The 24,599-nt window shown below is 36.0% G+C and overlaps 1 protein-coding gene across 1 annotated transcript in view; it reads right to left on the reverse strand.

The window, feature by feature from the left end:
• Positions 1-24,599, reverse strand: part of LOC107740220 (tyrosine-protein phosphatase non-receptor type 13-like) — a 74,918-nt gene that overhangs the window by 4,922 nt on the left and 45,397 nt on the right. The window contains exons 13-39 of the mRNA XM_016552567.1: positions 23,919-24,069; positions 22,703-22,841; positions 22,363-22,515; positions 21,827-22,009; positions 21,540-21,702; positions 19,733-20,096; positions 17,044-17,141; positions 15,343-15,402; positions 11,996-12,085; positions 11,506-11,613; positions 10,697-10,828; positions 10,129-10,556; positions 8,567-8,695; positions 7,814-7,907; positions 6,899-6,984; positions 6,636-6,795; positions 6,158-6,372; positions 5,961-6,059; positions 5,218-5,573; positions 4,311-4,320; positions 4,019-4,190; positions 3,425-3,635; positions 3,187-3,272; positions 2,156-2,217; positions 1,578-1,733; positions 1,329-1,494; positions 966-1,055 (exon numbers count right to left, since the gene is read on the reverse strand). Coding sequence (XP_016408053.1) covers positions 966-1,055; positions 1,329-1,494; positions 1,578-1,733; positions 2,156-2,217; positions 3,187-3,272; positions 3,425-3,635; positions 4,019-4,190; positions 4,311-4,320; positions 5,218-5,573; positions 5,961-6,059; positions 6,158-6,372; positions 6,636-6,795; positions 6,899-6,984; positions 7,814-7,907; positions 8,567-8,695; positions 10,129-10,556; positions 10,697-10,828; positions 11,506-11,613; positions 11,996-12,085; positions 15,343-15,402; positions 17,044-17,141; positions 19,733-20,096; positions 21,540-21,702; positions 21,827-22,009; positions 22,363-22,515; positions 22,703-22,841; positions 23,919-24,069 — 4,161 coding nt within the window. The remainder of the gene's footprint in view (positions 1-965; positions 1,056-1,328; positions 1,495-1,577; positions 1,734-2,155; positions 2,218-3,186; positions 3,273-3,424; positions 3,636-4,018; positions 4,191-4,310; positions 4,321-5,217; positions 5,574-5,960; positions 6,060-6,157; positions 6,373-6,635; positions 6,796-6,898; positions 6,985-7,813; positions 7,908-8,566; positions 8,696-10,128; positions 10,557-10,696; positions 10,829-11,505; positions 11,614-11,995; positions 12,086-15,342; positions 15,403-17,043; positions 17,142-19,732; positions 20,097-21,539; positions 21,703-21,826; positions 22,010-22,362; positions 22,516-22,702; positions 22,842-23,918; positions 24,070-24,599) is intronic.

Here is a 24,599-nt window from a genome sequence, read left to right on the forward strand (position 1 = left end):
ACAATCCTGATCATGTAAATACCCCACTCTCACATCTGCAGGTGACTTTCAGATGACCCATCTGCCAGAATGATGTGTCATGTGGGGTTATTATAGCTAACTAAACCATAAGATAAAAAAAATAAAAAAACATTTTCATGAAATAACTCGAACTTTTCTTGAAATAAAATAAACATTAAGTGAAATTACTAAAATATGCTTGATAAAACAAATACTGAAAATATTTAATTAACTTAATAAAAATATAGAAATATAAAAAAACTAATAAAAATGAAAACAAAATTGCTAAAACTAATTACTAAAATGAAAATGAAAATGGAAAATATATACATATAATTTAATATTTTATTTTATAAATAACTTGAACTTTGCTTGAAATAAAATAAACATTAAGTGAAATTACTAAAATATGCTTGATGAAACAAATACTGAAAATATTTAATTAACTTAATAAAAATATAGAAATTACAAAAAAATTATAAAAATGAAAACAAAATTGCTAAAACTAATTACTAAAATTGAAAATATATACATATAATTTAATATTTTATTTTATAAATAACTTGAACTTTGCTTGAAATAAAATAAACATTAAGTGAAATTACTAAAATATGCTTGATAAAACAAATACTACAAATATTTAATTAACTTAATAAAAATATAGAAATATTAAATAAAATAATAAAAATGAAAACAAAATTGCTAAAACTAATTACTAAAATTAAAATTGAAAATATATACATATAATTTAATATTTTATTTTATTGTTTTGATAATATGTTATTAATATTTAATAAATGTATTATATTAAAAAGTAATACATCATAAAATATTACAATTAAATGTTATAATAAAATGATTAATGTTTAATAAAATTGAACTAAACTAATTAAACATTTGAATAAAATCTATAGTAGCATCTCAATGACACTAAAATCAGACTGATCATGTGATCTTTTCTGTACCTGTCGGAGGGAGGGGAGGTGGGTTGTTGGTCTTGCTTTGCTCTGATGGCGTCTGGATTTTTGTCTTCACACCGCTGTCCTCACTCACATCTGAAACAGATTTTTGTAAGACTAAATTACTGCTCTTTTTTTATGCAATAAAAATAAAAAAGTAAACATTTTGAATACATGTATAAATTAAAGAAAGAACCCTAAAGAATTTTTCTTAAATATTTATTTTAAAGATACATATATTTAGCAGATATATAAAAAAAATATTTCTACTAAACATATACATCTACAAAAAATATATATATTTAAAAAAAAAAAGTATTTTATTTATTTTTATTTTTATATTTGAGATCGTTGACTTGCAGGCCGTACCGTTGTTGCCATTTACACCGCTGGATTTGAGAGGCAGAAAGCCCAGGTACGTGTTGGGCATTTGGTCAGCTGGACGGGAGACGATGAGGTGCACCAAGCCTTTAGCTTTACGAATGGTGGTGACGGCTTTAGAGTGAGACACGCCGATCATCAGATCCTCATTGACCTGTACATAAACGCAACCACAGAATTAGCTTTCAGAACTTAAAAACAATGTACTGCATTTTATCAAAAACGTTGGTTCCGTACCTTCAGTAAACGATCGCCAACTTGCAATGTGCCTGCAGTGTCTGCAGTGCCTCCAGGGGTGATGGATTTCACGAAAATACCCCTCTCTCCACCAATCACAGAAAAGCCCAGGCCTCCTGCGGGCGGCTTCTCCAACTGCAGCTTCACAATCTGCTCCTGTAAACACATTAGACCAGAAAAGGGTTAAATAAAGAATTCAAAATGAATGAGATGAGGAAAAAATTGGTGATAAGTTGACAATGAAATCACATTAACAATTCCAGTGAGTTCAAAGACGGAAGAAGCCTCAATGTTTGCCGTTCGCTGCGGTGTTTCCTAAAAATCGACTCAAATTCCTCTCACCAGTTCCTCTTGTAGCTCACAGACTGCAGAAATCTGACCTGTCTGTGTGACCTGCCTCAGTTTCAATTTCAGGCCGTTTGTGTCCCGACTCACACGCCACAAAATAGCAGCACCCATACTAGAATATCAATAGTTTCTGTTTCTGAAGTCGGTGTATTTTAGTGATAAAACATTTAGCCAGAGCAGCACCGATCAATATTAGCTAATAGTTTACCAGAAGTTCTACAGATCCTTACCTCAGCGGGACAGATACCGGATAGGGCCTCGAATTCGTTACGATCGTTGCTATGGAGATAACCTATGATACAAAGAGAGAAATGAGGCCACTGTGTATATTACTCCGCTTACAAGCAGAAGAGTTACAGCACTACTAACTCAAGCATCAGAATGCCATCAAATCACAAGAAAAGTAAAGCTATAAGCCACACTGGATCATGTGTTACAGTGATTTTACCATAGTTAAGAGGTGACGTTAGCTTAAAGTCATATAAGAGACAAACATTTTACAATAGAACTAGGTTAGCATTTCCTGAAGGTTTAGTTTTAGGTTTTTGCTTCTGCTTGTTTCTGTGTAAATGACCAATGAGAACTCAGTATACAAATAAGTAATACATGCAAGAAAGGAGGCAAATTTGAATTCAGTATGCAAATATTATGATGACATCTTCACTGACGGTTACATTATACCAGAATTGCATCAGTGTAAGTCAAAGGGAACTTTACAAACTTTACATTTATAATTTATTATTTTTTTTTTTTAAAGAAATTAATACGTTTATTTAGCAATGATGCATTAAATTGATTAAAATTGACAGTAAAGACATTTATAATGTTTTCTGTTAAATAAATGATGTTCTTTTCTACTCAAAAAAAAAAAATTCAGAGTTTTCATAAAAATATTAAGCAGCACAACTGTTTTCAACATTGATAATAATAATAAAAATGTTTCTAAAGAATTTCTCAAATCAGCATGTGTCTGAAGACTGGATCATGTGAAAATGATGTGATACTGAAGACTGGATAAATGGAGTAAATCCAGTTTTGCATGACAATAATTAATTACATTTTCAAATATGTTCAAATAGAACACAGTTTGACAATATGACTTGTTTTACTGTATTTTAATCAAATAAATGCAGCCTTGGTGAGCATAAAGACTAAAAAAAGAAGAAAAATAAATAAATCATACTGACCCCAAACTATAAAACAGTGATTCAATTCTGACAAAAGTGTGCAGTTACTGCTAGTTTATTCCCATTACACTTACCGTTCATACTCTGCGAGACTTTAGGACTGATGTTATTGTTTAGTAATGAAATCTGCTCTTCACCCGGAAAAACAGGCTTCCCATCCCTATGGAAATATAGATAGGTAATGGCATCTGTCCAGAAGTATTACACATTTCATACAACAACTGACAACAAAGGTCCATCAAAAGTATCTTTCCAACACCTGAAAGTAATTTGGATGAACTTGAAGCGAGTCGTATCATGCGAGTAACTCACCTGGTGGCTTTGAGACTCAGATTCCTCAGTGACAGCTGCAGGAGTCTGCGGCTCTCGCTCAAGGTCAGATCCTGCGTCGGAGCGCCGTTGATATAATGTATGATATCCAAGTGCCTCAAACTGCCTTCCGCAGAGGCTACGGATCCTGGGATGATGTCCTTTATGTACAGCACGCCCAACCCACTGTCACTTCCTCCATCGAGAACAAGACCTGCAAGAGACGCCCAGAAAACAAACTTAGCTGCGCTAACCCTAACACCACCTTCTTTTTTTCTTTCTTTTGCTTTTTTGTCAGCAAGCTGAAACCTGACACCCTTATCTGGCTTGTTGTCTATCCCCATGAGCTAATTTTTCCAGTGAAACGCAGGTGGGCTTTGTTTATTCTGATGGATATCTGTGTTTTTGTGTGACCCAGTAAAGCCCCGTTGACCTCTGACGGTCAGATAACACTAAAGTGCCACACAAACTGGTCGAATGCAGCAGTTACACTTATCTGCTGCATATACACTTATCCAGCAGCATTCTGGGTATTTCTGAGAACTTTACTGAGTGGTAAAGAGGATCGGTTACCATATATGTTGATGTTTCCATTACCTAGGGACTCGTCGTGGCACTGAAATATGATGTCAGGAAGGAGGTGGGCCTCTATTGGGGGTTTGGGAGGTTCTAGAATGCGGCCGACCACGATGTCCACGACTTTGGGGGCGGCACGCACCAGGTTGACCACCTCGGTGTGATTCATGCCAGACACATCTGTGTTATTGACCTATTAACAGAGGAAGAAGAATGAAGATGAATTACAATGTGTAAAATAAAAACTTTAAAACCAGCTTTTAGTCTGTGTGTTGGTTGTATATGGTAGTGTAGTGATAAAACGAGAATTTACTAAATTAACCCTTTAGCAGACATATCAACCAGAAAATGGACTAAAAGTAAAAGACCCTTGTTTCCAGGGGAGTATGGAAATGTTTGTCCAATGTAATACTCTCTAAAATCAGAAGGTCCCTCCCATCAATACTACCTGCCAGGGTTATTATAGTTAACTAAAACTAAACATTAATTTAAATAAAATATAAAAAAACTTAATTTAAAGAAATAAATGTTAAATTTAAATATTTTATTTTTATAAACATTTATCTTTTTTCATTTAGTTAAACTTGATGTAAAAGAACTACAACTTAATTAAAGGGGTCATATGATGCGATTTAAAATTTTCCTTTCTCTTTGGAGTGTTACAAGCTCTTGGTGTTGCCGCAAGCCTGTTCCTTCGTCGAATCCGCCGGCCGCGCCGTTCTCAAGGGCGCCGGCCTCCGCTCACTCAAGCCCGTCGTGTGTGACGCTGTGTGACGCATTTTATGGAAGGTCTGTGCTCAAAGGCTGTTCTATAAAGTGGGGCAGTTCCAACTTTGCAAGGACAGCCTGGGGCCAATCAGGTGTGTTTGATTAAGGAGACATGCAAAATGTGCAGTGTTGGGGTGCCTCCAGGACCAGGGTTGGGAACCACTGCTCTATCACACTGCATTCAGCAGTGCAAACAAGTGCGTCACTGCTGCTGGTTGTCATGTTTTATGACAGAGTCACATGACACTCCCACAGGAGAGAATTAGTTCCGTCACACCTGAACTCCTGGGCCCAATTATATTAAACAACCAAGTTTGCTTATGCAAGAACAGTGTTTACTTCTAAAAGACTTGTTTAGACAGACAAAGCCAAGTTATTAGAGGCTCTTACATGCAAGCACATATATTAACACAAAAAATTTTAGTCTTATGCTTTAAGAATACATTTCTGACCTTCTGCTGACATCCGGTCTAGACATGGACTGTCTGGGTGAGTAATAAGCTGATCGTACAGTGTCATCCATATTGGCCTCGTCTGGGAGTCTTCCCATGGGGGTCTGGTAGACACTCCGGTCCCAGGCTTGACTGGCCTGCTCCAGGTTGGTGGGGCTGAAGGCCTCCTCCAGCTCGTCGTTGTCTGTGCTGTCGCTGTAACTGTCTCTGCGACTGGGCGACTTCAGCATCAGCCTCTCCAGAGCCTCTTCCACAGCACCCACCGCCCGAGGGCACTCCGTCTGAGGCGGGGAGCTCGTCTTGGGATCAGGCTGGGGCTTGGGACGGGGTTCTTTTCGTGGAGAGGGTACGGGAGTCTGGGGAGGGTCAATTTTAGATTTTATTTTAAAGATGTACAATATCTCAAAACAGGTAGGCTGTTAGTGTAAAAATTGAGGTGGATCACTGTAGAGCTACTGAGATAGCAATAAATAAAACAAAACACTCATTAAAATAAAAATAAAATTAAAAATATATATAAAAATAAAGACCAAAAATAAAATAAGACTCAAAATAAGACTCAATAAAAATTAATCTGTCTTTTGTGGTGGCACTACCTTTATCATGGAATATGTGTAGCTGTAATTTGCATTGTCTTTTCCTGATTTTCTTGAGTGAAAACCAAGCAGAATATTCCTTTAGATAAATGAATGTGATGCATGGACCTGAATTAAGATGAGCGAGATGAAAACTAAAAGTCTTACTTTAATGGCAGGGTCCATCTCAGGTAAGACCCCTGGTGCAGGTCGACACAAGTGAAGGGTCACCTCCTGTCCTGTGCCCCTCAGAGCAGAGATCACCTCCTGACAAACACCAAAGAAGAAAAGACATGTTTTAATAACGCTATTCTATGTTTGGATTTTTAGCATTCCTCACAGACTGAAGTAAAGGGTTAACGCACATGTTGTGACAGTCCTTTGAGTGACGTCTGATTGACACGCAGAATGACGTCACCCACTTCGATGCAGCCACTTTCAGCTGCTGGTTGCCCTGGAAACAGCTTCTTGACCCGGACCATGCTGGAGCCCACAGGCTCTCCGGGAATGTTCTCCTCACGGCTGAAACTGAAGCCCAGACCGGACATGTTCTTCAGCAAACCCACATCAAATGTGTTATCTGGAGGGGGTAAACAAGAAAGAGGACACCGATTTAACCAAAGTTCAAAAACCAGCCCACATGTTTAACCTCTGGCACATTTTAATATATTCGTCAACAAGTGTGTCGATTCCACCTCATACCTGGTGTAATGAAGTTGTATTCTGCTTTCTTTGGTGGTGGTGGTGGCGGCGGTTCCTCCACGGCTGCGTTCTGAGGTTCAGGTTTAACCTCTGGCACATTTTAATATGTTCGTCAACAAGTGTGTCGATTCCACCTCATACCTGGTGTAATGAAGTTGTATTCTGCTTTCTTTGGTGGTGGTGGTGGTGGCGGCGGTTCCTCCACGGCTGCGTTCTGAGGTTCAGAAGTGCCTTGCGGAGTCAGAGGGGCATGAATGCTGTCTTTTGGGGGCTGACCTTTCTCCATCAATAGATGCACCATCTAGACAGTGGGAATTTATAAAAAAACAAAAAACATAGTTAAACTTTCAGAGAAGCGCAGTCCTCTAGACGGCGCAATGCAGCCTTACACCCAGAATTCTCACCTGGCCAGTATCTCTCAACATCTCTACTGCCTGTTTGTGAGACGCTCCTTCAAGGCTCTTCCCGTTCACAGCCACCACACGATCTCCTGTACCACACAAAATCAACACACAGGCTTATGTAATTGCAATTTTGGAATTGGGAATGTGATAAAAAATACAGATTGTCTAAATACGAAAAATATTATATTATTTAATTTATATAATACAGTGTCCGAACTGCTTGTCCTAGGTAGGGTTGTGGGAACTTAATGTTGCATTATTATTATTTTTTATATATATATTATATTACATTACATTATTATAATCTATCCATTTTTTCCAAACTGCTTGTTCTACGTAGGATCGCAGGAAATTAATATTACATTTTTTTTTTTCTAAATGATCTAACATTATACTATTTTATATTGATGATGTCTTTGTAATATTTGCATAATGAATTTTGAATTGCCTTTTTTTCTTGAATATTCTTGCATACTGAATTTCCATTGGCTTTTTACACTGAAAGCAGTCAAAAGCCTAAAATTATAAAACTTCTATAAAACAGAAAATTAATCTTTTTTTGAATGAATATTAAAATTAATATTATATTTCATTATTAAAAAGAAAATGTAGCCCATTTTCTAACTCAAAGATATTTATTTATTTTATTATTTATTTATTTTTTATTTGTATTTATTTATTTATTTTATTATTTTGCATTACGGCATTATTTCTGTAAAATCTTAAATGTCTGGACACAATGATTCTTTTTAAAAATTAATTTTATGAATTTAAAAAAAATAAAATCTATTTAAAATGTATATAATTGAATATAGTTATATAATACATATAATAATATAATTTAATTACATTCAGTAAAATAAGTACTACAATGATGTATACTTAAAACTGTACGTTTAAATAATTAATTTTTACCTTTCTTTATCCTCCCATCCAGCTCAGCTGCTCCTTTAGGAATGACACCTTTGATGTATATCCCTCCATGCCTCACTGTTGTGTTTGATCCACCCTGAGACAGACAAACATGTTACTATACCCAAAAAGAAAAGCATCATGGGGAAAAAATGCCTATGATCTGTGTTCTGGATCTATGCATGTATTAAGAAATCAACTGGACATTCTCATTTTATATTTTGTAGATTATGAGTGAAGCATAATCAAAGCAAACCACTTGATTTCTTGAGTTGATGATTAATGCAATTTCATTGCAGTATTTTGAAAAACTGAATTTTCAAAAAAAAATAAAAAATGTAAATCATAAAGTCACAAGGTCTACATAACACCACATGCTCGTGAATCTCAGAAAAGATCACTGTAAAATCAAACCGCAGACAAGCGAATGCAAATCCATGCAGGCATTGGTGCTTCTGTTATGAACACAATAAAACTGTAAATGTGGCATGTTGTCTTGGCCGTGCGTGTTTCGGCACTTTGCTGTACCTACTGTGTTTCAGCTTTACCGTTAGTGAAGGAGCCAATTCAAATGCCTGTAAAAATCTGCATGCAAAGAGCCAAATTTACTTTCCCAAAACTGAAGCCAAGCGAGGAGCTTCAGAAAGGAGCGAGGGCTAAGGGTACAAAAACAACCACACACACACACACAAAAAGTAAGTCAAAGGGAAACAAAGGAGAAAAAAAAGAGAGAGCGGAAACCTTTCCGAACAGTACCGTGACACTAATGCCCAGACTGCTGTCTATTTTGGACAGCTCAACGTCAAATAGATCTCCAGGCTGGAGGCTATTGACTTCTGGGCTACTAGCATTTAAAGTCTCCGTGACGATGTTGGGAGAAACGCCCTGTAAATAGAGAAGAGCTGGGTAAATACAAGGCCGTGCACAGCCGTACACATGCAAGGGTCAAGGGGTCAGAGGTTAATTGTGTTGACATGCAAAACTGCATTGCATTTACATTCAGAAATGCAATTGGTCAGAAAGGGAGCGAGGGACGGTCGCAAGCAGTTAGAATGTTTTCATTAATATTTGACATTTGTGTGATTCTGAAGTGTATGTATTGAACCTAAAGTGTGATATTAGCTTTTAAAGGGAAGGTCTAAGAAATGTGGAACTGATAAATATGAAATTCTATATGTGATGTACTAACCCGGAGCGACAAGTTTTTGAACTACAGTACACAGATTTTATGGCAATGAAATACAAAAGATTTTCTCAGTCACTTAGCTGTGATGTTTAGCACTGCCCATACTGAATTTCCATTGGTCCATTTTTCAGTGGTCTCATGTGGTTTCTATGGAGTTTGGGGTCAGTACGATTATTTTTTATTTAATGAATTTAATAGTTTTGTTCTGCAAGGGTGCATAAAACGTTTCAAAAATGAAGGTATTTATGTTCAAAAAAGATGTATTTAAAAAATTTCTATTTCAAATAAATGTCGTTGTTTTGAACTTTCTATTTATCAAAGAATCCTGAAAAAAACGTATCTGGGTTTCCACAAGAATATTAAGCAGAACAACTGTTTTCAACACTGATAACAATAAGAAATGTTTCTTGAGCCGCAAATCAGCATATTAGAATAATTTCTGATGAATCATGTGAGACTGAAGGCTGATGTAATGATGCTGAAAATTCAGCTTTGCATCACAGAAATAAATTACATCTCAAAATATATTAAAACAGAAAACAGTTATTTTAAATGGCAATATTATTTCACAATATAACTGTTTTTTACTGTATTTTTGTTCAAATAAATGCAGCCTTGGTGAGCATTTCATAAACATTTTAAAAAATCTTACTGACCCCAAACTTGGCTTAAGTACCTCATTCAATGCAAGTCTATGGGATACTGAAATTGCTTAGAAAAGAATGTCTGTAACCCAAATGGTGGAGGAATTTGACATCCCTAATCCTAGAATGACTAATAGTTTTAAGGATGTTTTCCTTGGCAAGTGCCACTAAACATGTTGAGTTCATTGTTAAAAAGCTGTCTGATCGCACCTGGTTAGGACACAGTGTAAATATGAAATATGTTTGAAAATCCTGAATAATGTTCTGCATCTGATCGCATGTAGGGAACTCCAAGGAGGGATGCAATGAGCAAGGGAGAACTGTCCTATTTATTCCAAAAAAAAAAGCAATTTAATAATTTCTGTGAAGTTTAAGCATCTTAAAAAGCACACATCTCAAAGTTCATTTCAAACAGATGCGGACTAGAAACTCAAAACCTTGAGGCGAGAGTCAAAGTTCATTTAAATCACTACAGAGACTGATTCTACCTTTTTAGTCTTTTGTTTCTCTTGGCTACTTGAGTATGTATCTTCATCCATGTCCGAATCCCCTCTGTCTGAGTATTCCAGCTCTTTAGGAACGTCCGGCACTTTGGATTTTCTGGTTTTAGGGGGCAAAGCTGGTGGTGTAGCTTCAACAGAGGGTTTGCTGTCAGCGGCGAGCGACTGCACGGGTGCGGGACCCTCAGTGGGAATGTTGCGATGGAATCCATTGAGATTCGTTTGCAGGAGGCTGGCACTCTCGGTCCTGGAGTCCTGCGAACTGATGCTCCCCTGTCGAACCGACTGAGGTGGAGATGTCTTGCTGGAGACAGGAGGAGGGCTGGGGGAGTGTGTATGATCTTCAGAGGAAGAGTCGACCTCTACTTCCTGATTTTGTGAGGCTGATTTATAGTGATGGATTCCTGAAGGAGAGTCTAAGAGAGGCAAAAAGAGGCTCGTTTATGGTATTGTCATCTAAATAACACAATTTCTCCAGAAAAGCCTATTCTCAGCAATATCCTGGTGGAATCTTACTGCATCGTGCATATAGTTGCAAAAATATCATTTCCATTACCTGGAAACAGTCTCTCTTTAGGTTGAGAGACCACCAGTGTGACATCATCAGGGGCTTTCTGCAGAATCTCCACCACAGTGTCATGTGACAGGCTCTCCAGACTGACATCATTCACGCTCAACAGCCTGTCACCTTCAGGAAATGCAAAAATGTGGAGTTAACAACCTTACACTGAACAATCCAAAATCTTTAAAGCGTTCGGGAATTGAGTTATTATAGTCAACTAAAACTAAAACTAAAATAAGTAAAGCTGAAATACACATTAATGAAACCTGTATTGACATAAAAAAAAAAAAAATCAAAAACAAGAAAAAAGTAAAACTTTCAAATTAAAATGAAAACAGAAAATATCAAGATAAAAGTAATTCAAAATATGAATCAAAAATATAATAGTATCTCAATTTACTAAAATACACAGTGATATGTAATCATTCAAAGATTTCTGGAACCGTTTTAAAGTGTTCCAAAATCTTTTGGATTTAAGGATATAATGATCCTTAAAAGAATACTTTTAGAAAATGTAAGGTTTGCTTTCCCATAATCCCATAATTCTGGAATTGTTTTATTCCCGTAAAACAATTCCAGAATTATGGGATTATGGGAAAGCAATCCTTACATTTTCTAAAAGTATTCTAAAATAATTTAAAAGTTATTGCACAGTATTTTAAAGTATTACAAACAATAGCTAGTAATAATAGTTTTGTGAACTTCTCCACTAAAACGGATGATGCTTCCAACCATAAAATTCAAAGAATTACATATAAATAAAGAATCAAGGGTGAAAGCACCACTCCTCTCCAGTTTCATACCTGGTTTCAGACAGCTGTTGATATCTGCTGGTCCACCTGATGTGATGGAGCTGATGCTGGTGCCGAGGTCCTGACGGCCAGAATTCTCTCCGCCTACGACCTGAAAGCCTGAGCGCAACACAAACCACACACTTCATTCTGCTGTGTCACTACAAAAGGACAAAGAGTCAAAGATGTCTTACTTAAACTGTCATTTGTGCATATACTAAATGTACTTCTATTAATGATCGCCAACCTCTTATTCAGGCTGAATCCTGATAAGATATTTCAGTCACCATCTGAGGTGGACGTAAAACAGCACATTCTGCCAGACCTCTGCACTCTATCACACTACGCTTTATTCCTCTCACAGTCGTGTGTGTGTGTGTGTGTGTGTGTGTGTGTGTGTGTGAGAAAGAGAGATGTGTGTTCTGATAATCCGGCCGTTTAACAGCATTTCTGTGACTGGACATGTGAACCCGTTTTGGCAGCAGAGGGTCTTGTTACTCACCCAGCCCATACTTGACGTCTTTCTTCAGATTTACGGTCTGTATCTCTCGCTCTGGGGAGGGTAAGGCATTTACTTTCTTCTTCAGGGAGTCTGTGGGTGGGATATACCAGAGGGGAAGAGGTCTGGGTTTTAAAACAGAGCGTGTTCATTCATACATAAACACACTTTGATAACTAACACCCAGTGTTATTAAGGTTAATCCAAAGAACACAATTAAAAAATTTAAGTCTTGTTCACAGATTTACATTTGAAAATTGAAAAAAAAAAAGGATAAAAAAAAGAAAGGAAAAAAAAACAATATATCTCTACAGACCACAGTGATCTTTCATTTCATTTTAAAGGGGTCATATGGTATGTTTATACACACACACACATACATACATACATATATACACACACACACACACACACACACACATCTATAATTTTATATTACACTTAATGGCCCCACTTTATATTAAGTGGCCTTAACTACTATGTACTTACATCAAAAATTAAGTACAGTGTACTTATTGTGTTCATATTGTATTGCAAAACACTTTTGCTGCTATTGAGGTGGGATACGGGTAAGGTTAGGGACAGGTTTGTTGGTATGGGTAGGTTTAAGGGTGGGTTAAGGTGTAAGGGATGGGTCAACTGTGTAATTATAAATGTAATTACATAAATTAATTACAGATGTAATTACATGCAGGTATTTTTAAAATATAAGTACAATGTAAAAACATGTATGTACACAATAATTGCATTGTACCAAATTATTAATTTAAATGCAAGTACATAGTTGTTAAGGCCACTTAATATAAAGTGGGTCCCACTTAATATTTCCATAACGCAGCTTTACTCAATTTTGCTTGTCTTCACTGACTCATTAAATTAACCAATCTACATAGATTAAAAATACATAATTCATTAATTAATTAAAAATACTACTAAAACTACTAATAATAATACTGTTACTACTATTTAACTACTATTAAATAAAACTGATTAATAAAAACTGATTATTGATTTATATTGTTTTGAATCAGTTTTTATTTTTACATTTTATGTTTTCATTTTTATTTTAGATAAAGTTTTAGTAATTGTGTTTTTTAGTAGTTTTTTCTATATATGTCTATATTAGTGATGCGCGGATGGCGGTTATATCCGCGGGCGCTGCAGATAATCCGCGGATCGGGTGGGTCGGGTAATAAAAAAATGCATTCTGATTATTTGCGGGTGGGTCGCGGGTGGATAAAATAAATCATTAATAATGCAAGTATTAACTACATTTTCTAAATTATGAACGTGTTTTAAATAGGCTACAGAAATTGAATAAACTGTAAATTAACATTAAAAGTTATTCAACAAAACATTATTTAGTCAAGAGCAGTAAGGGATTTTTTCTGTCTTTTGTTGTTTGATTAACATTAATAAAAGACGGCACAGCTTTATTAGGCTGCTGTCACAAGACCTATTTCACGGATCCAATACTGATACTCATTAACTTAAGACAAAACCGACAGTAGCCTACTTTCTCAATTTGGTACTGGCAGTACGCGCTTTGGATGTGACTGTGAGCGCACGCGCCTCTGGAGAGCGCGAGTACCGAATGGCTTAAAAAGACGTGAAAATAATACATTTTTGTGACGATGCAACAATAAATTTCAGGCTATTGACAATTCTGTCAACTGTCCCGAAACGCGAGCTAAAGTCTTCTATCGCAGCGTGCAGCAGCTCTAGATGCGTCGATGTGAAGCGAAAGTCAAAGAGAGAAGACCCGGTACAGCTGAATCACTTATGCTGTTTTCATCTGATGGTTTGTGTGGATTTATTTACTCATCTAACCGCTATATTGAATAAAGGTTTTGCAGTAATTTCCCTCATTTTAAAGTCGAAAGCTGCGGGAATGAGTAATGCGATGTATGCGCAATCCCGCAACGAAATTCAGGATCTGATTAAACATAATTCTATTATACAGAGAATTGTGAAATAGATTTTCATGATTTTTTCAAAAACTTTTTGAGTTTATTTATTTTTACATAAACCTGGAAATTGCTGTTCAATGACTTTTCCAGGTTTTTCATGACCGTACGAACCCTAATGTGATGATCGGGTGCGGGTCGGGTGCGGTTATCTAAATCAGACAAAAATACAGGTGCGGGCGGTTGGCGGGTGGATAATTTATTTGAAGCTGCGGATTCGGGTGACGTTTTAGCTCATCCGCGCATCACTAATGTCTATGTAGTTTTTATTCATTTCATTTGTCATTTCAGTTGTAATTTTAGTTATTTTAGTATATCAAGTTAAATTAAAATGAGATGCTGTAAAAAGTAAAAAAAAAAAAAGTAATATTTTAAGTTAACGTTTATTTAATTTGAAGTAATCAAAATTTTGTTTAATGCTTTTCAATTTAGTTTCAGTTAACTATAATTTTAGTTGACTTTACTAACTTTTTATTTTACAATTTTATATATACTGATCTAACGCTTTATATACATTTAGTAAAACAGTAAATTTTGTCATCTCATTCAGATCTCATTATATTTAAAAATAAATAACTATACATAATTTACAAAATAAACATGTATATGTGAAAAATTTTGCTTTTTTTCAATTGTTCAAATACAGAATAGTTAGGAAATATTATATACATCTGTGCTGTAACAAGTTGAAGACCTGCTCTTTTAGAGGGAAGAGCTAGCGAAAGCAGACTAACGCTTGCTCTGTGTGTTTGTATTGGTATTAAACATATCAAACACATGCACAGCTCTCCATAAACTGGGCTAATCTTTCATAACTAGTGTCTTGGTGCTAAGGGACGGCATTATGTTTGGCCCAGCTCTGATGTGCTACACTAACAGCCATGGCCAGCAGCTCATTCTCGAGGATGAGGGAGATTAGCCCACAACATAGCCGTATTTCAGAGCTGCAAAAAAACGCACAGCTTAGTCTGAGCCAGAGACAGACGCCAATGAAACTTGAGCCGAGTGTGCGCGCTAGAGAGAAGTGCCATTGAAAAGAAGTTCTCCATGCCATGTAAAACACCAAAGACATAGCAATCCAGGGCATGTTGGATTTGGCAAGTTCTCGTCAGACTTTGGGTTCCTGAGCTCTGATTAAGCGGAGGTCGTGTCACTGCGAGGTAAACTACTGTTATTGACATTAAAAACAGGCCTGTTTTGCTTCACTAAAAGTTCACTGCAATTTTAGCAGATGTTTGTGTTTTAGAGCCAGACCAGGACATGACATTTCCTACCAACTTTCAGGACTTACTCAATTTGACTATTGAAAAGAAACAGAAGAAAAGGAGAAAAGTACATAGAGCTGTGCTGTGCTACACAAAGCTAAATGATTATATAGCGTACCAGTGATTCCTATGGAGGAGGCAGGAGTAGAGGGCACTCCAGAGCTGTGCATGCTCACACCTGGGGATCAGAAAAAAAACAAATCAAGTCACTAGACAGACACAACTACATCAGAAATGTAATATATGTATAAAAGGGGAAATTAATATATCCTGAGATCCTGACAATTCCTTCCTTGTGTCATTTTCAAAATCAACCAATAACGTTAATGCATAATGCACATTTTCTTGCACATATTTTTATTTTTAATATATTAATGCATTCTAAATCTTAGCCAATTAATTTAATTTGCTTTTATATATTTTATAAAATTGATAGTTTGACTCTAATTGGGTAAGTCAAATATAATTAAATATTATTTGTCCATATTATTAGTAAATATTATTCAACAATTTGAATTTTTTTTTTTTTTGTAGTTCAGGTCAGTAAAATATATTTAGTTTTTTTTTTTTTTTTAAAGAAATGAATTCTTCTATTCAGCAAGGAAAAATTAAATTGATCTTTACTGTTGAAAATTAACATTCAAGTCATTCATATTGTTACAAAAGATTTCCATTTTAAATAAATATTGTTCTTTTGAACTTTATATTCATCAAAGATACATGCTGCTGAAAATTCAGCTTTGAGTCACAGGAATAAATTACACTTTAAAATATATTAAAATAGAAAACAGTATTTTAAATTAAAATAATATTTCACAATATTTTCACTGAATTTTTGTTCAAACAAATGGAGCCTTAGTGAGCATTAAGAGATTTCTTTCAAAAACATTTTAACCCAATTTTTTTTTTTTTCAATACACCTTCACAGTTATACCAAGTATTGAAGACTGATGTCTTATATTGTCATTTTAAATCAATAATAATGATTTCATCATGGTTAAAGATAACACAAAACAGTGTTTTAATTTTACATCATGTATTTCCAAATTAATTTCCACTAGGAACTGATGGTGTTACATTCCAAAATGAAGAGATTGAAAAAAAAGAAGAAAAAAAAAAAGAATTTTGTGTCACCCGAAAAGGAAAAAATATTTCTTTGGATTTACAGAATGTGCACCAAAAGGCTGTGCACAATAAAATCAGGAACATGCATGAAGCAAATAAATAGGGTAAATTTAATCCAAAAACAATTCTTTAGCGTGCTAAAATCACTGTGACATACAGCCAGTCGGTATAATATCAACCACAACCACTGAAAACCAGCATCAGCCAAACACTGACAGTGGGTTTTAAATTGTATAAACGCTTGTATTATTCTCTGACATATAGAAATGCAATGATGCATGTACTGTACAGGCACATAAATTCAGACTGTAATCTCTTTATGGCATCGCTCTACATGCGGAGGAAGATGTTGAGAGGATTTGGGCTGCTGCTCTCTCTGAACTGACAGCGGCTGATGGGATGAAATGGAGAGGTAAAATGAAAAGATCAGTGAGGGAACAGAGGGAGAGAGCTGTTAAAAAGATCAAACGAAAGAGGCAGACAGCGGCTGACTCCAGAGAGAGGCACAGACAGATTCCACCCACTATCCTGACAGACTATCAGAAGAGAGAGACTACAAAGCAAGGAAGTCAGAGACGGCAAAAGAACATTCAAAAGCAGAAAGACACGTTCTTTGAGGTGAGATGAACCATTTTCCAGGCAGGTTCGAGTAGAGATAAGAAAGAAACAGCCGGCCGTGTCTCGTTGTCCTCACCTACGACATACGCCTGTCCCGTGTCCTCACAGGAGGAAGAGTCGGACTCTTTCTTCAAGATTTCCGGGCTCCAGCGGGGACTGTCATCGACCGTGGCGCTGAACACAGTGATGATGCAGGGAATGAAGAAAATTATCATGAAAATCAGCGCAGAGGCAATTACTTCCAGCGGCAGAGCAGAATAAATGCAGTTATTTTCATTTTCTGATCAATCCATAATATTGCTGGAGTGAGGAACTCTAATATTGCAACACTGCATATTTAGAAACCGAATCTGCAATCTGCAATTACAATCTGCTAAATCAAGACTTCCCTCACAAGAGCACTGTTCCTGTGGGCATGCATCACACCATGGAGTCTGAAACATTGCAATTATCTTCACAGGAATATAAAAATGCTTGCAAACATCTGCCGTCACTCTCACATGCACAGCGACTGTCTGTCTCCCATGAGAGCTGATTAATGCTGTTGGCCCCAGGCAGCTCAGTGCCAGGCTGACAGAGCAACAGAGAAATGCAGAACAGGAGAGTGCGACAGGCGTAAAGACATTAGAACACAAACTGCAGACGAGTGGGAGAGTGAGACAGATATAAAAAACCAAAAGTAACAGAGAAGGACAGTGAGACAAGTATAAAGATGTAAGACGGTAGACTCTTGCCACTCTTTTAAAGACATAAACCAAACTACAGCAGATTAGGAGAGTGAGACAGGTGTAAAGACATTTTAAAATGAGTGTAAAATGGGTGTAAAGATACAGAAAAAGACACACTGCAGGACCTTATGGTTAGTTATTATCTATTAGACATTCTAAAACAAAATGTACAAGATTAGGAGAGTGAGACAGACATAATTTAAAAGATAAACTACAACTGATCAGGAGATGACGACGGGTGTAAAGATATTGTAAAACAAAGCATAGAAGAGCAGGAGAGTGAGACGAGTGCACAGATATGAGAGAAAACAGCAGAACGAGTTTTGAAAACAAGAGAAACCATGTTAGTGGTAGAGAGTGAGACAGGTGTAAAGATATTGTAAAACAAAACAAAGAAAAAATCACTCAGAACAGGAGAGTGAGACAGGTATAAATGCATTAAAGGGCACACAATGCTAATCGTGAGAGAAAGATGGGTGTGAAGAGAAAATGAACTGCAGCAAAGCAGAAGAGTGAGACGGGTGTAAAAACATTGTAAAGGAAAAATTAATGAGAACGGGAGTGAGACAGGTGTAAAGATATAAAAAAAAAAAACTGTAAAAAAAAAAATAGGAGATTGATACAGGTATAAAGAAATAAGACAAACTGAATTAAATCAAGAGATTGACATAGATACAAATAGATACATGTGTGTTTTAAAGGGCTACAGTGCAAGACGAGTGTAAAAAAAAATCACTCAGGAGCAGGAGAGTGAGACGGGTATAAAACCACTTAAATGCACACAATGCTAATCAAGAGAGTAAGACGGGTGTGAACTCATAAGACAACCTGCAACTAAGCAGAAGAGTGAGACAAGTGTAAAAACAATGTAAAGCAAAGACAATAAAGCAGGAGAGTGAGACAGTTGTAAAGACATTAAGAAAACTGCAAAAAAAAAAAGGATTAAGACAGGTAGAAAGAAATAAGACAAACTGTATGGATCAGGAGAGTGAGACGGGGACAAAGACATCATAAACTACAGCCGAAAAAAATTGTGAGATGGGTGTAAAGACATTGTAAAATAAGTGTAAAATGAGTGTAAAGATTTACAAAAAAAGGCACACAAGCAGAATGGCAAAATGAGTTATTCTCTATTTGAGATTAAAAAACAAATTATACAAGATAAGGAGATTGACACGGGTGTAAAGACATTATTTACAAGACAAACTACACTTGACCAGGAGAGGGAGACAGCTGTCAAAATATTGTGAAACAGCAGAGCAAGACAAGTATATATATATACTGTACATCACACACACATTACCGGTCAAAGGTTTGTAATGTTTTTGAAACAAGTCTCTTCTGCTCACCTAGTTTCTGTTTGTGCAAATTGTACCGCCATCAAATACAAATGACCTCCTTCAACAATAATGCAAAATTCAATCAGTCTGTGCAGTGAAGGAAAAACTCTGAAACTCTGAGCTTTTAAAGGCTGGAACTTATGCAAAAATTCAAGTACTATAGAAATTACACAGTTTTAACTTTATTTAACTGTAATGCATGTGCCTCAGTCAGAATAATGAGTCAGAGTTGGAATTAAAAGTGACCAAACAATTTTTTCAATTCATTGCAATTTTGTTTGGATCTCCTCTGAGTATTAAATCAGGACTTGCCCGGAAAGGAAAAAAATGATTTTTTTTGTGGTGGTGGTGTGAATATAATTCTGAAGCAATATTTTCAGTCTCCTACATCAGTTCTTACTTACTTAAATCAGCATATCTGTGATATTTGCCCCCTTAAATTGATTTCCAAGGCATTTTTTTTTTACTTAAAGGGCATTTTATTTAATGACTTTTAATGCTATTTAAGGCCTTAATTTTCGCAAAATCCATTTAATGACTTTTAATGCTTTCTGATGCTCCACTGAAACCCTGCATATAAGACAAACTCCAGGTGAGAGATGAGATGAGAATGTAAATACTACAAGACAACCGGTGAATAAGACAAGAATGCAACAGTAATTTGTTTTGTAAATATACGTTTGCATGTGTCTCTTACCCTTCCTGCTGTCTGGCGACGGCGATGGAGTCTGTGTCGGAGCTTGCACGTTGGTGTGTTGATGCAAGCACTTGTGATCGTGGCATGCCGCTCTGTGATTGGCTACTGAAAGGCACCATCCTGTGCTCTGGTGACTCAGGCAGCTGACCCAGGTTATGATGGGAACGACTCTTCATCCTGGGGTTGGAGCTGCTGCTGAACCCCTGATAGGGCGGCTCGGGTGGAACAGAGATCCGACTCAAACTCTTGCTGAGGGAGATCTCAGAGTAGGACATCCTCTTGTAGAGTTCGGGGTCTGTGCTGGGGGACAGACTAACTGCGCCCATCCCGTCAGAGTACTGCAGACTGCTCAGAGGAGAGTTCTCTGGAGGGAAAACGCAAAGTACAGTTTCAGCTTACATGGCATTTGTGGCTTTTACACAACCAAGAAAGTTCTACATCATGGCTTGCATTGACCTTCAAACCTGACACTTGCAGTTTAATTAATGCCAATTCTTCAAGAGCAGCCTGAGGAGGAAGGGCCTTTTGGAACACTTCCCAATTTTCTCAAGGTCTCTTATTTCAAATGAGCTTTTCCTTGCTATTTTCTCATTTTGTTTAATAACTAGGAGTTTAACTCTTATATTCTGCCTGAAACTAAAAGTTGTTTTCTCTTTGATGCAAATAGTTCTGAATTATAGAAATTAAACATCAGAAGTCCTCAAGTGGTCTTACTTCTGTCTTTGAAATTGTACTCTCGTCATAGAATAAAAATTTTATAATATTAAACAAATCACATTCTGTTTTTAAATTTTCCTCTAAGTAAATATTCATTAAATGCTGCTCAAAAGTTTGGGTTTTTTTAATGTTTAAGCTTTTTTAATGTTTTTGAAAGAAGTATTTTATGCTAACCAAGGCTGCATTTATTTGAACAAAAATACAGTAAAACAACAATTTTGCAGAATATTATTACAATTTACAACAACTGTTAAATGTAATTTATTCATGTGATGGCCAAGCTGAATTTTCAGCAGCCATTACTTTAAGTCTTAAGTCACATGATCCTCCAAAATCATTCTAATATGCTGATTTGCTCCTCAAGAAACATTAATTATTATTATCAATGTTGATTTTTCTCAGGATTCTTTGACAAATAAAAAGTTTTAATAAAACAGCATTTATTCAAAATATACCATAATTTCATTGTTTTTGAAAAGTATTAATAAGATCTTACTGGCCCAAACTTGAAGTGGCACATAAAAATAAAGAAATCAAGTATCATAAATTTCTTGCCTTTCTTGCCCACAAATATGTGACCTTGGACCACAAAACCAGTCATAAGGGTCAATTTTTCAAAATTTATCATCTGTTTTATCATCTGAAAGCTGAATAAATAAGCTTTCCATTAATGTATGGTTTGTTAGGACAGGATAATATTTGGTCGAGATACAACTATTATTGAAAATCTGGAATCTGAGGATGCAAAAAAATCTAAATATTGAGAAAATCGCCTTTAAAGTTGTCCAGTTCTTAGCAATGCATATTACTAATCAAAAATTAAGTTTTGATATATTTACAGTAGGACATTTACAAAATATATTCATGGAACATGATCTTTACTTAATATCCTAATGATTTTTGGCATAAAAGAAAAATCAATAATTTTGACCCATACAATGTATTTTTGGCTATTGCTACAAATATACCCCAGTGACTTAAGACTGGTTTTGTGCTCCAGGGTCACATATACAATTTGAATCAAAAACAAGAATCAATGTTTGATTTCTCCATCACCATTTTGCTTGCTCCTTTTTTTTTTTCTTCTCACCTAGGTCTTGCAGTTCTTGGTTGTTCTGTCTGGCTTTCATGTGCAGGTGGAATTTGTACTGGGCCGAGCACAGGTGCAGCAGATACTGGCAGGTCTTCTGACTGTCTGTCTGAAACAGATGCTTGATCCCATCTGAAGTGTTCTGCAAGCAAATCTTCTTTTTCTGCCATACAGAAACACAAAGACATAAGGAGTGTTACTGACATTCCTGAAGCTGAACTTCTTTGGCTTTTTTCTGGGTCGTGTGATTTCCACTAAACGTAAACATGCACATTTAAACACTTTACCGTGAAAGAGATCTTCTTGGTATCCCTCCAGGGGAACCTTAGCACAGGGGTTCGATTTCCATTCAGAACCTCGAAGATGAGGACACCCTTCGAGTAAATGCCCAGCATGATGCCAGTCAGGGATCTCTTCTCTGGATGCACACGATGGAAGTGAACTCCATATTCCGGCAGTCTCTGGCACACCTTTACATAACAGAGAAATGACGAGACGGATCTAATCACATGCAGACTACAACAACAGCTATTAGGAAAGGAAATTGAACTGAGTCAAAATATTTAAGGTCAGTTTATTCACAATAATTGACAGCACTTATCTCGTCAAAAAAATAACCAATTAATGTCTGTGAATGTGTAAAACCAAGTTCCAAGTACAACTTTTGGTCTTGTGACTTCTCAAAGTCAAAAAGCTGTAATCAAGAGTATCTGAGAGAAAACAGACTGCACAATCTTCCAAGTCGATTACGGAAGTTTGGCCAATCGGGAAGCTCTGCCTAGAATCATACTGCAGAACTGATGCGTTTCATTTAGTTCCTGACCTTGAGGAACTCAAGCTCGGCCTCCTGCTCCGAAGCGTTGTAGTACAAGCTGTGGAGTTTGGGTAGCTCTTCTTTAATGGTGGTCTGATCGATCTTATCCAGAACCGAAGCAGGGAGGTAGTGTTCCGTCCGGAAATATGTCCTTCCGTGGAGCTGATGGAACACAAAGAAAACATGTACTTATGTAAGATGATGCTAAGATGGTCAAAATAATATATATATATTTTTTTTTCTCACAAAAATCACACTTAATTCATATTTTGAATACAATGCACTTTCAGTGGAGCTTAATAAAATAAAAAATAAAATATTCATCTCTTTTTCCGATGTAATTTTGTACCTCAGTCTGATAGTCCCCAAACTCCGCCTGCAGTGCCAGAGATGCCAAGATCATGTCATTTTCCAGGTCACAGCGCACCCGTTCCTCTAGTATATCCTTCCGCAGCTGCAGGTAGTACTGGTGTTTGGTCATCGTGTGTCTATATAAAACAATGCTAATTAATTAATTTGGGTTAAATTAATAATACATAGATATACATATATACATGCATTATATAAATAATCATTCAAAAGTATGGAGTCAGAAAGATTTTTTTTTTTTTTTATAAAACACTTTTATTCAGCAAGGACACATTAAATTGATCAAATATGACAGTAAAGAATTTTAAATTGTTACATTGTTACAATTTTTCAAATAAATGCCATTCTTTTTAACTTTCTATTAAAAGAATGCTGAAAAAATGTACAGTTTCCACAACAATATTAAGTAGCACTAAGAAAAATAGCAAACTCGTTTCAGCATTGATAATAAAAACTGTTTCTGGAGAATAGCTGAATAGCTTTGCCATCACAGGAATAAATTACATTTTAAAATATATTAAAATAGTAAATGGTTTTAATTGTAATAATATTTCACTATATTACTGTTTTACTATATTTTGATCAAATAAATGTAGCCTTGGTGAGAATAAGACACTCTATCAAAAACATTTAAAAAATCTTACAGACCCCAAACGTTTGAACAATAGTGTTTGTATATATACACATGCATAAATATATAAATATATATATGCTTCTATACATTTATTCATATCACTGCACTTTTTGAGCATGAAATACACTTGTACAAAACACAAAACAGTAAATCAAACCTAACACTGAACACCAGCACATGTTTGGGCATGCATGATCGAACACTGCAAACAAAGTCTAAAATTAAGTTGCCAAAGGTGGGAGAATGTACCGACCACAAATATTTTTTAACTATTTCAAACTATTCCCTTAAAAACATATTTTTGTCACTGCAGCATAATCAAGACCCACTGTGAACTGGTTTATATTTTCTTTTTGGTGGAACATGTTACCACATTAAGTTCTGGAGTTGCAACAATAAAATCGCAAAAAAAGTATTTGGCTTTCTAGCTACATTTCTGATAGTAAAGATTGCAATGATTTAATGCATTATTTTGCAATTCATAAAAAAGCTACTGACTCATGAGAAAGAAACTATATTTTTGGACTCTGATTATGTTGTCAGGCGGCCCTTAAGCTCTTACTGTATCAGACTGATATCATCCTGAAAGAACTTGATACGCAGAAAAAGATTAAAATTGACATCAGTTTTCTTTTTCCTCGGGTCATCCTTCCATCCGTCAGGCGCCACCTTTGAAAGTTTGGCATCAGGTTCAACGAAGAAGAACTCGTCATCTAAAAAAAAAAAAGGAAACAGAAAGAAAGATAAACAAACAGATTATGCTAAAAGGGTTCAATGCAGCATAACAAGTAAAGCAGCCTTTGGCTTGGGAGGCATGAGTCAGAGGACTTAATGAACCATCTGTGGACACAAACCACCCGTTTCCATTAGAGCCGTAACTAGACGGCTAGTCTAGTCACACAGGGGCAGCGTGTCAGGAAAAGAACAACAAGTTATTTATTCGTCGTATTTACACACTTCATAATCAAATAACTCTTGTTTACCTGAACAGGTACCCATAACATAAGCTGCAATAAATCGTACTGTTGACATTTCAAGGAAATTCTTCCTAAATACCATTCAAAAGAGGAAATTAAAATAAAGGAGCAATGAGATATAATAAATTCAACATGGTGCTTTCATTCAGACTCAAACAACAACAACAACAAAACTGTGTAGGAAATTAAATTTATCACAACACAAGATTCTTTACTTTAGTTTTTGGTATCAAACAGAAAGGTATACAAAATACTAATGGGGGCAG

Source organism: Sinocyclocheilus rhinocerous, unplaced genomic scaffold (assembly GCF_001515625.1).
Source record: "Sinocyclocheilus rhinocerous isolate Xijiao unplaced genomic scaffold, SAMN03320098_v1.1 scaffold405, whole genome shotgun sequence".
In the NCBI taxonomy this organism is placed as follows: domain Eukaryota; kingdom Metazoa; phylum Chordata; class Actinopteri; order Cypriniformes; family Cyprinidae; genus Sinocyclocheilus; species Sinocyclocheilus rhinocerous.